We start from the raw sequence: 13,906 nt of genomic DNA, 5'->3' as shown, positions 1-13,906 counted from the left end.
CGGAGGACAGAAAATACCGTGTGAGACGCTGGAAACGTTGCAGGGTACAAGGCAACGCGGAGAGGCACTCGTGCACTGGCGAGAGGCGAGCGTACGGACCGTCGGACGGACGGAGGACGCCGTTGACGCCGGGTATACGGCGGGCGAGGGAGCGAGAGGCCTGTCCGCGGGCGGTGGGGAAGAGAGCGCGCGGCATAGCGGCGCCCGCGGTCAGGAGCGAGAGGGCGAGCGGTGTGCGGCGGAGAAAGAGACCCCATTCATCTTGGCGCGCCTAGCCCGGCCGGGATTGGCCCGCCTCCGGTGAGGCCGCGCCGCGATTGGACGGCGGTGTTTACCAGCTGGTACCCCGGCGCTGCTCCGGTACTCCCGGGCCGTAGAGGGGGGAACAGAACGGAGAGACAAGCGGCGCCATTATTGTAAGGGGTTACATTTAGCTGGCCGTGGGTTGTAGTACGCGGCGTTCGGGATAGGGGGCTATAGTACCTTCATGCATGGCCCATAAAGGATTCGTCGACTATCCGAGAAGTACGCAAGAAACGGCTTCTAACACCTGACAGGGGCCACGCTCTTCTCTTCTCTCTCCTCGTGCCGTCGCCGGGTTCACCGTCGCCCAATTTCCGAGCCTGGGACCACGGATTGGGTGGGCCCGGCGAGAAGAAGGACCCGGTGCGCGCGGCCGCCCTTTATCGCCGATTTTTCTCCCGATACCCGGATGGATTGGTAATCACGCCGAGGGGGCCGAGGGAGCGGCAGGATTGAAATTTCGCGACGCGACGCCAAGATCACACACACTCACCGAATCTCACTCCCGGCGATCGCGGAGAGGAGGGACATGCCATTTGCGATCGCGGACGGCCGGTGATTCGTGGTCAGTCGTCCCCGGTCACCGCATCCCGCCGCGTTCGGTATTGTTATTGTGATAATGTGCCGTAGTTGCGTAAGTGGCAGTAAAAGTGGACCTTGATCGCCGTGGACCCGGAAAGAAGCGATAAAGCGCCAGACGGAAGGGATTACTCCGAGGTTCCTTCGCCAAGTTTATCCGAGAGAGAGAGAGAGAGAGAGAGAGAGATTTCCCCGAGAGTGTGTTGCCGGTGTGATCCGCGGCTCGCGAGACGGATTACGCTCGAGGGAGACGATGAGGCGGCAGCAGCAACACCAGCAGCAGCAGCAGCAGTGGCAACAACAGCGGCAACAACAGCAGCAGCAGCAGCAGCGGCAGCCGGCGGACGTGTCGCCACGGTGTCGGTGTTGAGACACTCGTCCCGGTCGTCCGGCCCGGGCGTGTCTTCGGCATCGGCTCCACATCGGCACCGACAGGCGATATGAGTACGAAATTCATAATTGATAGTATGCTACCTGCTAAGTACCAACAATTCCACCCGCAACAGTTGTTCTCAAGCGCGGCACCAGGTACCATTCAGGCGTGCACGACCAGCCCGGCCACCGCGAGCCTAGAATCGAGTCTATCCGCGGCTGCAGTTGCGGCCGCGGCGGTCAATTACGCACAGCAGCACAACTCGCCGAGCCCGACGGGTTCGAGTCCCCAGCACTCGGGAAGCTCCGCGTCCACGTCACCGGCGGCGCGCACCAGCATGTATCCGTACGTGTCCGCCGCAGCGGCGCACCATCATCACCAGCAGCAGCAGGCGGTCGCGGCCGCCGCGTTCGGCGCCACGTCGAGCATGGTGCCCGGCTTCGGCTCCTCCGCGGCCTCGAGCGCAGCCCTCGCCGCCGCCGCCGCCGTCGACGCCGCCACCGCCGGCGACAAGTCCTGCCGTTACACGGCCAGCCTCACCGGCAACGTCACCCCCGCGTCGGCCGATCCCATGGTTAACTACACCCTCGGCCACCATCACCAGAACGGCGCTACGCCCGGTAGCCTCGTCTCCTCCGCGTCGGCATCCTCGGCCGTCTCGGCCGCCTCCGCCTCCATGGCAGCGGCGGCACAGTTCTACCATCAGGCGGCCGCCGCCTCGGCCGTCGTCGATCCCTTGACGTCCTGCCAACAGCCCACCACCGGCCAGCCCGGCATCTCGGACATACCTCGGTACCCATGGATGTCCATTACCGGTGAGTCCCTCTTCGATGTCTTCAAGGGCTTTCTTCTTTTTTTCTACCCCCCTCTTTCCTTTACCCTTTTGCCGGCATTCATCGCCGTTCAACGACGTAACGCATCGTGCCGGCCGTCACGGCTCATCATCGTTATTGCTTGTCCGCATGGGTGACGGTCTCTAGAAGCGAACTTGGGATAAAGTTTTCACGAAACGTACTTTGGACGCTTAGCTTCTCTCGGCCAATCCATTTTCGACTCGATTTCGGTTTCTCCAGCCAAACGTTCCTTCACGGTTCTATGTATTATTGCACGGACGATTGCCGTAGCTCTATTTGAATTTTACATATCATTTCTGTCTCATTGACAGATGTTTATTTCGATTATTTAAATGTGAAAGTGGCATCTCGATAATAGATTCAACATTGCCTTATCTATGTTTTTATATTGCATGACTGAAAGGAAAAGTACCTGAGGGATGATCGCATGAAACTTTCTGCATGACAAGAGACAATAGACGTGTCGCAACTTTAATCGAATAGTATAAAGAGATATGAATGGAGAAGCAATTACAACTATTGTATTATACTTATTAAATATGGTAATGTTGATGCATAATTTGCCCAATTCTAATTTATAAAATTACACTGCAAAACATGATAGGGAATTGCAGATCATTTTATTTCAAATGTATTTGAGAAAGGTTGAATTTTTACTATGCGTTTCTCTCTTCTCAAATTACAAATTAAATATGTAAATATTTTATATGATTTGCCAGCGGAGAAAGGGGTGGAAACGATACCTTTCCAAGGACTCCTGTAATTTTCAGCGAGCTTCGCTGTAATTGCGTCGAGGATCGTGGTTAACGGTTTATTTGTTATAAAACATTGCAAGCACGAACATATAAATATTGCACGCTCCTCTGAGGAAAGCTACGTACGTTAATACTGTGCGCTGTTTCATATCGCTCCCGCTTACACGCGTTTTCGATGAAGATTGTTGATACTAGAGGACTGTGGCCAGCCATTTTATAATCTTACACATACACACGCTAGAAGCGCGTGCAAACATGAGCGGAATGTTTCGGAAATTTCGGTGTCTATACGAGTACATTCCACAATTTTAAGGATGAAAAAGGGTTGTAAGAATAAAGAGCGAGAACGAGGGGGAGAGAGAATCACAGAATCAGAATCGTCATTTATTAAACGCTCTGGGACGAGTCCCCTCAAGACACTTTTACATGGCAAAACAATAAGCTAGACATTTAATGTTTAGAATCATACATGACGCAGTAAATATACGAAAGAAAGTAAAAAGAAAGAAAGTAAGATATGATAATATAAACAGGTATTGTAATACCGAGACTCATTGCATTAGGCATTCAATTAAGAGGCATAATATCGTTGATGTCTCTCAATTGTAACAAGAAGGCAAGTAGCTTGAACTTAAAGAGAGAGAGAGAGAGAGAGAGAGAGAGAGAGAGAGAGAGAGAGAGAGAGAGAGAGAGAAAAACCCAACGGCTTTCCTTACTAATATACACATGAGAAGAGTAAAGAAATTCTCTGCTAATATCCGCACTATTTTAGAAATTACATAATACCGTAGCAGCCTCGCTGCGCGTTGCTGACGAAAATAATTTGCATTGTAATTTGAAATGTAACGAGCGATGTTCGAGGAATGAACAGCAGCTCGAAGAACGGTCGGACTGGTAGTAGTCGCCTGTTGTTATCCGCGCGAAACTCGGCAAGTTGTTCCGATGTCGCGCATAATACATCGTACACCTCGTGTGAGCCTCGCCGAAGCGTGTCTTTGTCCGCCGGGAGGCGTTAGCTCCGGGACAAAGCGCCGACGGTGTTTATCGCGGATATTTGCGGCGGACGACGGGCCCGGGCTTGTTGTCGCGTCGCGGCTCGACGCGCCGCGAAAGCTGCGCACATTTTTGCGGTAACGCGAAACGGGCACGTTTCCGCCGCTCTTTCCTCGCGTTCGATATTGTTGTGACAATGTAACCAGCGCGCGACACGACTCCGAGAAGTTCCGCGTGAAGGAAAAGGGGGTCCCTCGGTGGACGCCGGCCGACCCGCGCGCGTCCATCCGCGGGTTCCCCTTGACGCGCGAACAGCGTGGCCGATTGCCTACGGATTAGATCTGTCCTCCTGGATGCATTTCGCGGGTCACCGGCCCAACTCCAACTCGCGACAGTCGCCGCGCGCTTGTCGCACATTCGGATCGCGTTCGCCACCGTGCGGCACCGACTTGCTCCGGTTTCACCAAACGTCGTTTAACTCCAATCTTAGTTTAATTCACCTTCGTCTCTCTTTCTAAAGTAACAGTTGGAAGGAGACAAATAATGAATTAAGCTGAGCTTAAAGTCGAACAACGTTGGTGAAACCCCGGCCCTCAGTTGAGATTCGTGCAACGAACATGGTAAAATGTACTACTCCGTTTTTTTATCCAGTTCTAAGTTATTTATCACGTATTTATAATAAAATTTCTCTGAGATTGCTCGCACCATCTCTCTCTCTCTCTCTCTCTCTCTCTCTCTCTCTCTCTCTCTCTCTCCCCCGCGCGCGCGCGCGCGCTTGCGTTTGCGCCAATGTATTTGCGCTAACACGTAGTAATATAATACAAGGCATACGCACGGGGCGGGGGATCGCGGAATATATTGCGATTAAGTTGTAATCTTTGAATATGCAAATTATTTTCCGAAGCCCGTTCCGCTATCAACACGTTATAATAATACTTGACGTTAACGTGTTAACTTTCCGTTGCGCCAACTCGTGGGGTCCTGCGTTACATCCCGTCGCGAATCACGCTCGCTGTTAATTTCTAACGCGCGTGGCGACGGCGCTGATTAGTGACACGTTTCACAATTACACATACCTTCGGCTTGCTTATTATTGTTATTATTATTGTAACGCGTTTCCGCGAAGGGCAAGTGACGATTAAATTGGCCCACTCCGGTCTCGTCGGTCCTCGCCATATCAACTCCTGTGTTTACGTCGATGTTATCTACGAGGCTAAATCGCGCTTTCATAAATTACGCGCCGACTATCTCCTATAATTGATTTTCCCGCGTCCGCGGCTCCGCGGAATAATCTAATTTCACATTCTTCCTGCCAATTCAACGTGCCGTTTTACTCGATCCCGTAAAGCTGGCTCAGTTATCAAATGCTGTCACGTCGCATTTAAACTTACAACATTTACAGCGTTATCTAATGCCTCGTTAATGTTCCTCGCGCGTTCTAAACGAATTAACAATTTGACATCGCGCTCCGTCGCGGTGAATTTGATTTGTTTCCACTTTTACAGTTGAAGTACCTCCAGCCTCTCTGAAGGGTTCACAGTTTTTTCTATTTCGAGCACTTTCACTGTCGCATAGCTGTTCGTGCGTCAATAAGTTTCTTATCTATTTCGTGAGTATGCAAGAATAGCCGTGTGTCTCTTGCGAAGGGAGGTGAATGATTCAGGCGACGATGTAGCGTGACGATTCTAATTCTTTTCAGCGAGGCTGCAGTCGGGTTAAAATCACGTCGACCACTTGTAGGTCCACGCTTTCCTCTTTTCAATGATTAATATTATTTTTCGAATATCTCGATTTATTCAATTCTAGTTTAATTGCGAACAACGAGACGGTGGTATGCGACAATGCTACATTTGTATACCTTAATTTGTGTATCGTAAAGCAGCGACCTGCAGTTCTTTCGCAGATTATTTTACTATTAGATTGACACACGTTGCTACGCAGTGAATATATCAATCGCGCGAATATTCAGCTGATTCGAATATCCGTCGACACTTATCTCAGCGGAGATATATTTTTTTAAGACATTTTTTAATCCAGAGGGTCAACGGCAACCGCGAGGACTCTCGCAAATTATTACATGCCGAATCAACTTTATCTGCCGCCCCCTAATCTTTGACACCGCCGACCGTTTAATGTTTTCCTTTTAAATTGTAAGAGTTACACCACCTCTTTCTCCGGACTTTCTGTTTCCTGTTATTGCAGCGTTTTGTACACGTGATTTTTTATGTATTAATACGCGCATTTGAATCATAAAATCCCGCGAGTCTATTGTAACACGCTTGAGGAACCGTGCCCTGTGTTATGTGAAGCTTATCTCAAATGCATGCGTAGTTTTATAGCTTTAAACTGCGCATGAAGCTGATTTACATTATCCCACTTGACAACGTAAGAAAGAAGGTGAAAGATAATTGCCCGAGCGTTCGATAATTTTGTACGGATGTTGTAAGAAACGTTTTTATTTTCCAGATTGGATGAGTCCATTTGACAGAGTGGTGTGCGGTGAGTACGAATTTACTGCTTAATCGGAATGCTTTTACCCTGTTACTTGTGTATAATACACGCACACATGTGAAATATATTCCATATTTCTGTAAATATACTTAAGGGAAAAGAGCAGGTTTTTACGTGCATTCGGGACATTTGCAACGAAAGGGTAAACTTTGCAGATTTAATTGTGACAAACGACGTTGTATCATTTAACAAACTGCGAAACGAGCACTTTTATGTCAGTTACGAGGAAAGGGCGATCTATTTTACATTACCTTGAAAATATTACCGTGCGTAAATGGTAATCGGGAAGATAAGTTTTGCAATGTGAGATCCACAACGTCGATCTCGAGGTCTGAGAGAAGACCGGGGGGGAAACGACTCTTCCTAAAATCACGCTCCATATGCTAGTCGCATTTCTCTCTTCAGTTTAACGCGTAGAGGCGACACTTGTAGTTGAATGGGACGTTACACGCCTGTTTCCTTTCGTCCGAAGGCAACGATTGGTCCTTTCCCCAAGCTTCAACGATGACTTTGTCCAGACACGTATTGTATTTGCCAAATTAGAAATACAAATAGCGTTTCGTAACGCTGTGCGATTACGCTGCCGTCGATCGGTCGATTAGGCTCAACTAATAGCCATCGGGCCGCGATGTAAAAAGTGATGTAATCCCAAGCGTGCCGAGGTGTCAAGGTCATCGTTCGGATCATTTACGTGAATCGCGCTACCGGGCGGCACACGCCAAGTCCTTACCCTATTCATTTATGTTAGTTGCGCATGCAAGAAGGACATGTATATGGGCAACTACACCTGTCGTCGCCGTGATAATGTTAGCCGCGAATAATCTCCCTGACTATCTTTTATACGGCCACTTACGAGCCCACAATAGCGCGGTAAATACCGATTAGATAAAATTAAAACTCCAGCCGGCTGCTTTTATCGCGATGGTTTGTTTACATCAGCCGGATCATAATTTCAAATAGGCATCGCCGATCACCGCGCCGAGTCCCCAACTGCGCGCGAGGCAACCGCCGAGTTCGGTAGGAAATCGCATTCCGATTCGTTACACGCTCAAACGCGGAATATATCTATTTCTGCATATGCGCAATCGGTCGATGAATCAGAACGCCGTTCGCCGTTATACGTTTATGCGTCCAGCTGTTCCTTGCTAATCGCGCGGCACCGGCAATCCCCGTGTATTTCAAGTTACGCCGTTGCCGGCAAGCGGGAACTGTACTATTTTATTAATGTCGGTTAGCACATTCGATGCATTTTGCATATCGATAACGTATAGTGGTGAATAAAATATCACGACGATTACCAAGCGTTTAAATAACAATACACGCAAAAGAATGGAAAGGAGTGAAAATAAATGGAATACTAAAGATTCGAATCACCGGTGGATACACGATTTTAATATATTACAATGTTAATTGGGCTATTTAAGGTAGTTGTTCCGCGACAGTAATGCTTAAAAGTTTCTTCCACACAGGAACCGGCACTCAATTATCACAATGATGCAATATTATTCCAAAGAATACCCTTACGATTAATACATAATATAAAATAGATTCGAAAGATTATAGTTTCAGGCGCTATTGCCACATCTCTTACACTATATCGTGTCTACTACACAATTTTTTTCTCATTTTTCAGTTTTAACCGTTTATATTGTTGAAACGGGACGGTCAATAATTTTTATTTATACTTTGACACTTATACTTTGACTGATCCCTTCTATATCTGCCAATATGGAATAGGATTGAGAAAAACGGAATTTTAAACAACAGTGACGAAATGAAATTGATCTCTCCACGAGAAATGGGATTGTTCTGACTTTCAAGTAAGCGATAACACATAAAAATCAGCATAGTTCTAGACGCCAAAGATTTTATAATTGCACAGACCATATGTTGACATGTAATATTTAATTTTCTAATTATAGTTTATACAAACAAACTCTGAAGAAGACAAAGTAATGTCGAAACGTTCGTTACACATCGTTATATATACCGTTAGATTAGTAACTAATTTATATGTTAAGACTAATATGATAACACATAAATATTTAAAATCTTTTAAAATCATCATTGCTCGTGAATCTATTTGGCCTATTTTAATTTAAATTCAATAAGTTTCATTTTCTTTCCAGTTATTCGTTCTATTTTACTTTATGACATATTTGTTTCTCGTACGAGTCTCACTCACCGTTAAGCTTAAAACAAAAATGTGCCATCATTTGCGGTTACAAACGCAAATATTAATATTTTAGCACATAATAATACGTGTAATTAATTTAATATTTCACGTGTAATAATATTACAACGAATTATATTGTTACGTGTAATAATTATTTCGTGTAACATAGCAAACTTTAACATTTTCTCTCAGAACTTTGAGACGGTCAATTTTAATTTAATCAGTCTTATTTTGCACGTATTAATGTAAAGAATAAACTGTAAAAATTTGAAACAAATCTCGCATAAATGATTTTACGAAATAACTACCTTAAAGCAAAGAAGGAGAACGTCAACGACGTGCCATTTTTCTTGTGGAAAGTAATCTCCATATCTGGTAAACATTCGTTTCAAAGGCTCGCTTAATTTCCCAACTTTAGTGAAATTTTATTATTGTCGTGACGCGTGACGCATTGGTGTATCGATGAATGTCCTCCCGTTTCTCACGCGAGAGGAAAGAAATTTACGAGTGGTTTACGGACGCTTTGTAACGCTGTTACATTTGTCGCATGTATTTTAAATTCAATTCGTGTGCCCGTGTGAACCCTCTTTTTTTTCCACTCGCAGCTTAAACTCTTCGTTGTTTCCGTTGATTCGGTATATGATTAATACATGAATGCGCTACGCTCCGAGATTTAGAATCGGCTTTTTTTTTCAACTTGTCCTTCGAGATCATCCGCGTGTCTCATTAAAATTTGTAACGTTTTGGGGATACGGAGTATCCTGTAACCCTCGCGATAAAAAAAGGGAGAATGGCCAGACAACTTCACGTTGTCTTGTTTATTATTCAGTATTAACTTTCTCGCAAAGTACGTAAAAAGCTTTGTCCTTTCTCCTTGTTTCTCACGAGGGATCGCTTCCTCGCCAATTATGAATCGAGTATTATAGCGAATTCGGTCGCTTGCACCTGTTTACAGTCAATTCTTATATTTAAGAATCGTCTTAAGTATTTCTTGAAATATTTCGTAGCCGATAAAATGATCTGTATAGCATCCGTACGGATTATTTTTCGGCTAAATACCCTTTGGACATATATTTAAGACAAAGTTAAATATAAAACAAATTAATAAAATTCGTATGGCTCAGACGTGATAAACACAAATTTGAAGGAATAAAGGACTAAGGGCCGTGACAGGGTGTTAGTGCCTAAATATTTTATTCTAAATTTATTGCGAAAAATATCACCTCAGCCAGGATTTGAACCTGGACCTTAAATATAAAAATTGGGTATTAGAAATAACAGATTTAATTGTAATTCCGTCTCTTTCGTATAACGTGCACAAATCACGCTTGCGGGGCGTATTCGCGGACACTATACCAATGAAAACCGTCAGATTCGTTTGTCGCAAGCTCTTTTATTCGTAACGTGCCGCGTATACGATGGGAATGGCTTCGCATTTTCACTCGTAACAAATGCAAAATCCCTTCGGCAGCCGCGACTATTTTGCGCTCGCGAACAAAAGTCCACGCGCAACTTTTTGAGAATTTCGTTGACGCTCGGCGCAAATTAAAATTACACGGGCTAACGCGGTTACCGAATGTGGTAGCCAAGCGGAACTGCTGGCGCGGGCGATGTACGAATTTCTAATCTGTCTCTGGTACGCGAATACGCGAACATATTCTGACATTCGGGGGTTCAGAGGCCTGCGAATGTCTAGCTGGATTACGGTGTGTACACGGGGACTAGCGGGAGATAATGTATAATTTATAATCAGGCCGATCCGCCGACAACGGCGCACCACTCTACGGGCAGAGTCCACTGCCCCAAAAGCCGCCAACCCCTCATTAGCATTCGATGATGGCTGCCGCGTCCTGCAGCGTCGGTATTATCCCATTTCATCGCCCCCGCCCTCCCCTACCTGAAACCTCTCTTCGTATTCCCCCGCCTCCGATCCTGTCTCCCCGTCTCTCACAGCGTAAACGTTTCCTCCCTCGCCTGGGTCGCATCAGCATCCAGCAGGTATCCGGCATTGGCTTGGAAAAAGAATAGACCCCATCGAAATTTTATCCGGGAAATTTCATCCGGAATTCTGCTTTATGCCGCGGCTCGGCGCCCGTGTTTTCCACTTTTCTATTTTACTCTCGTCGCCTCCCCCGATGCGCCATTAATATACGTACCGACGCCGAATTCTAAACTCCGCGCGGCACGTTGCCGCGGAAAGAGCGGAGTCTGGAAACGCAAGGAAAGCGTGTATTTTGAGGCGTGCCAAATCGGGGATCGAGTACAAAGCGGATCGTAAAAACTAGGCACATCTGGGGGGACGCGGTGGATCGAAAAATTCGGCAGCGCGAGGAGGGAGGGGGGAGGGTAACAATCGAAATTTTTACACTCGTCGGTGCGGCGTAATCGCTTCTGGCATCTCCCGGGGGCAGCCACGTTTCCAAAGACAGGTCAGAATCGTGTTGTCACAGAGATTATTGAAACTGCAGTTTTATGGGCCTTAAAAGCAGTTTAATTGCCGTTATATAAGTGTTTATACGCTGCCAGGTTTGGCCTCTGCCTGCGCCACCCCAAACGTTTATTTTATGGTCATACGGCGGCGGCGCGTACCCCGTTATGTCGCGTGCCGAAGCCATCACACCAGTCAAATCCTCGGGCACAGGTCGATTCCGAATATCGGCGTACGTTTACGCGACGGCCACCCTGAAACGATATATCTTATACAATGTAAGATATTCGGAAGCGGCAGCCCGACGATTTGACTGACACTTAACTTCAGGTAGGGAAGAAATTTACACCTTTCGTTTACGCTTTCACATTTTCTTTCCAAGGGACAGCCTTAGCGTCACTCGACGTTCATTGGCAGGTCAATATTATGGTAAACCGCATTATCGCGACATAAAATTATCGCAGTGGACATTACGTGACTTGTGCGGAAATATTTCTTAAGAGCACCTTGAATGCAGGAATAAAATATTATAAATCCTCGCTGAAATATTTTCCGTGATCGTACATTTATGTTTAAATAAGTTCGAATTCTTCTTCGGTTATTCGCGGTGCCTGTCGCCCACCACAAGTTTTAATTCTTTCAGGAATTTAAATTTTAGATACCCACCTGCAGAAATATTCCGCCACATGCCTGCGCTATGATACTGGATACAAAATTTAGTACATACCTTTTTGCTGTTTCGAATCGAAGAATCATGTGACGTGTTTTTTCCCCGTTTCCTATTCGTGGCATTAACTCTTCTTCCAGAAATTCACTTTTTTCACGCTTATTGTCAGACTTTTACCCTTTGTCTGCGCGCTGCCCGTTTGTCCTCGTTACCCATAAACTTTACCTGGACAGAAGAAACAGGAAAGCGAAGGTGGCACGAGAATCAAAGATTTTTTTTTTCGACGCGTATAAATCACATGTTGCTTCGTGCTTTGTTAGGTGAAAGTAAAACCTTTGACGATCGTATGTTACACGAAAATCAACTACGTCACGTTCAGGTAAAAGACGCCACGTGTATTCACACCTTTTTTTCATCGATGCGTTTCTTGCATTTTTATATTGGAATTGATTTTAATTGCCCCTACGTACAATAACTAAACGAAATTTTAAACACTCGACTCAAATTCTAAATAGTTGAAATTTCCAATGGAGGCGCACGTTATCACATTTTTTAATTAAATTTCTTCTTTCCCCTCGATAATCGTAAAATTTTTTGACGCTTAATATAAAGAGGAAAGAAGCTACTCTTTCTTATAAACCTCGACCCTTAATCTTATTATCATACTTTGTCTCATTTATCTTGTTTTATCTTATCTTACAATTATCGTATCTTACAATGCCCAAACATGCCTAGAAATGCCCAGTGATGCCGTAAATCTACACCACAATTTTATAAATCATAAATTGACGCTTAATATAAACACTATTATAGAGCTATCCGCAATATAGAAGGAGAGAAACTTAATCTAGACAACAATCGGTGCGCAATCTATTTTACTATTCACATAATAATTTCAGCAGTCAAGATTACTCACGTCAGACGTGTATATCATCGCTTGGTTTACTTGTTGCGATAGGTAGTATTTATTTGTATCGCGCGAACTTTACTACATGAATGTACAGGCTTGACAGTTACAGTGCCTAAAGCCCCATGATTAAGTTTGGTCCCTCACGACTGGACTGCGAGAAACGGTTGCTCTGTTCGAAGATAAACGTTCATCTGAAAATTAAATTCCAATAAAATGCAGTACACTCGGGGTTGTAATGGACGTGCCTTTGTTTCCTCCGGCGGCGCGCAGCCACGTGCGTCTTCTGCCGAGATAGGATCTTATTCGTATTTTACTTTATACCGTTCAATAGTATCCTAAGGAAACGGATTGTTTGCAAACTGTTCGATGTTAATCTATCCAATTTATCTTTTATCTCTAGATTCCTCGACAGTTTTGGAGATTCGGAGTCGTTCCTTTAGCAAAGACATCGACGAATCGACAATTTATAAATTATGATTGCAAATGGACTTTCATGAAAAAAAGAAACACTTTGCAGGTATAAACAGATAGATTTGGTCTTGAGTAGGCTTATAATTTGAATGTAAATCGTCGAGGTATTAATATAAAATATAAAACTCGCGGTAAATGATGAGCCTTTTTGCCGCCGAGGAAACGATGATCTTAAATCGAACAAAGAAAACATAGATAAAATGGTTAAATTTAGGATGTCCCGTATCTCGCACCGTAGTGGGCGTTCGCGATTGCCATTTATAACTGCAAAGGTCTGAAAAATCGAGATTTGCGCGGCCGTGTGGAGATATTGTCCGATGCGTCACGTTGCCGCGACGATAATTATTCGAAGGAAGAAAAATTTATCGCAACTACACCGCGAGAGCATTATCTCGCTGTTTCTCACGAGTTACGACCGGCATGCTCGTCTGCATTAATGCGAAATTGGGACTTTTGTGCGAACGGACTTCATAGCGAACATAAAGGAGCACTGGAAATTGTATGTTTTTTTCACGCGAAGCTTTCATTTTAAAATACGCATGAATAATGTTCGCCGTCGAAGAACTAAAATTATAGTTTCGACTTCTTCGCGTTCACCGACGCCTAAAATAAATACCTGAAATTAACGTTATGCGATGGGCAATATTTTTCGCAATATAAAAATCATTTTTCGTATTCAGTAACGGCGATTAAAATGAAATACAATATATTTTTTACATGTTATTGGAGGCTTTTAAAATGTTCATTTGTTAAAGAGATATCTGCAACGTGCTTCTATCCTGTCGTAGTAACTCGTGTTTGTTAAAGTGATTTTACAGGCTGATTTATATATAGCGAAGCTATTAATAACTACAAATGTATTCGCATTGGTGAATACATTTTAGAT

The 13,906-nt window shown here is 45.0% G+C and overlaps 1 protein-coding gene across 3 annotated transcripts in view; it reads left to right on the top strand.

Annotated features, from left to right (window-relative positions):
* The first annotated feature begins 284 nt into the window (after window positions 1-284).
* Window positions 285-13,906, top strand: part of LOC105563587 (homeobox protein abdominal-A homolog) — a 35,743-nt gene continuing 22,121 nt past the window's right edge. Inside the window, exons 1-2 of one of the 3 annotated variants that reach the window (XM_012015288.1) lie at window positions 285-2,070; window positions 6,324-6,356. In XM_012015288.1, the coding sequence (XP_011870678.1) occupies window positions 1,323-2,070; window positions 6,324-6,356 (781 nt within the window). In that variant the 5' untranslated portion in view covers window positions 285-1,322. The remainder of the gene's footprint in view (window positions 2,071-6,323; window positions 6,357-13,906) is intronic. The other 2 variants (XM_012015290.1, XM_012015289.1) reach the window with 2 other exon arrangements.

This window comes from Vollenhovia emeryi, unplaced genomic scaffold (assembly GCF_000949405.1).
Source record: "Vollenhovia emeryi isolate VEMERY1.0 unplaced genomic scaffold, V.emery_V1.0 DF939174.1, whole genome shotgun sequence".
NCBI lineage: Eukaryota > Metazoa > Arthropoda > Insecta > Hymenoptera > Formicidae > Vollenhovia > Vollenhovia emeryi.
The sequence above is the reverse complement of the archived record's forward strand: the minus strand, read 5'-3'. Positions and strand labels throughout refer to the sequence as shown.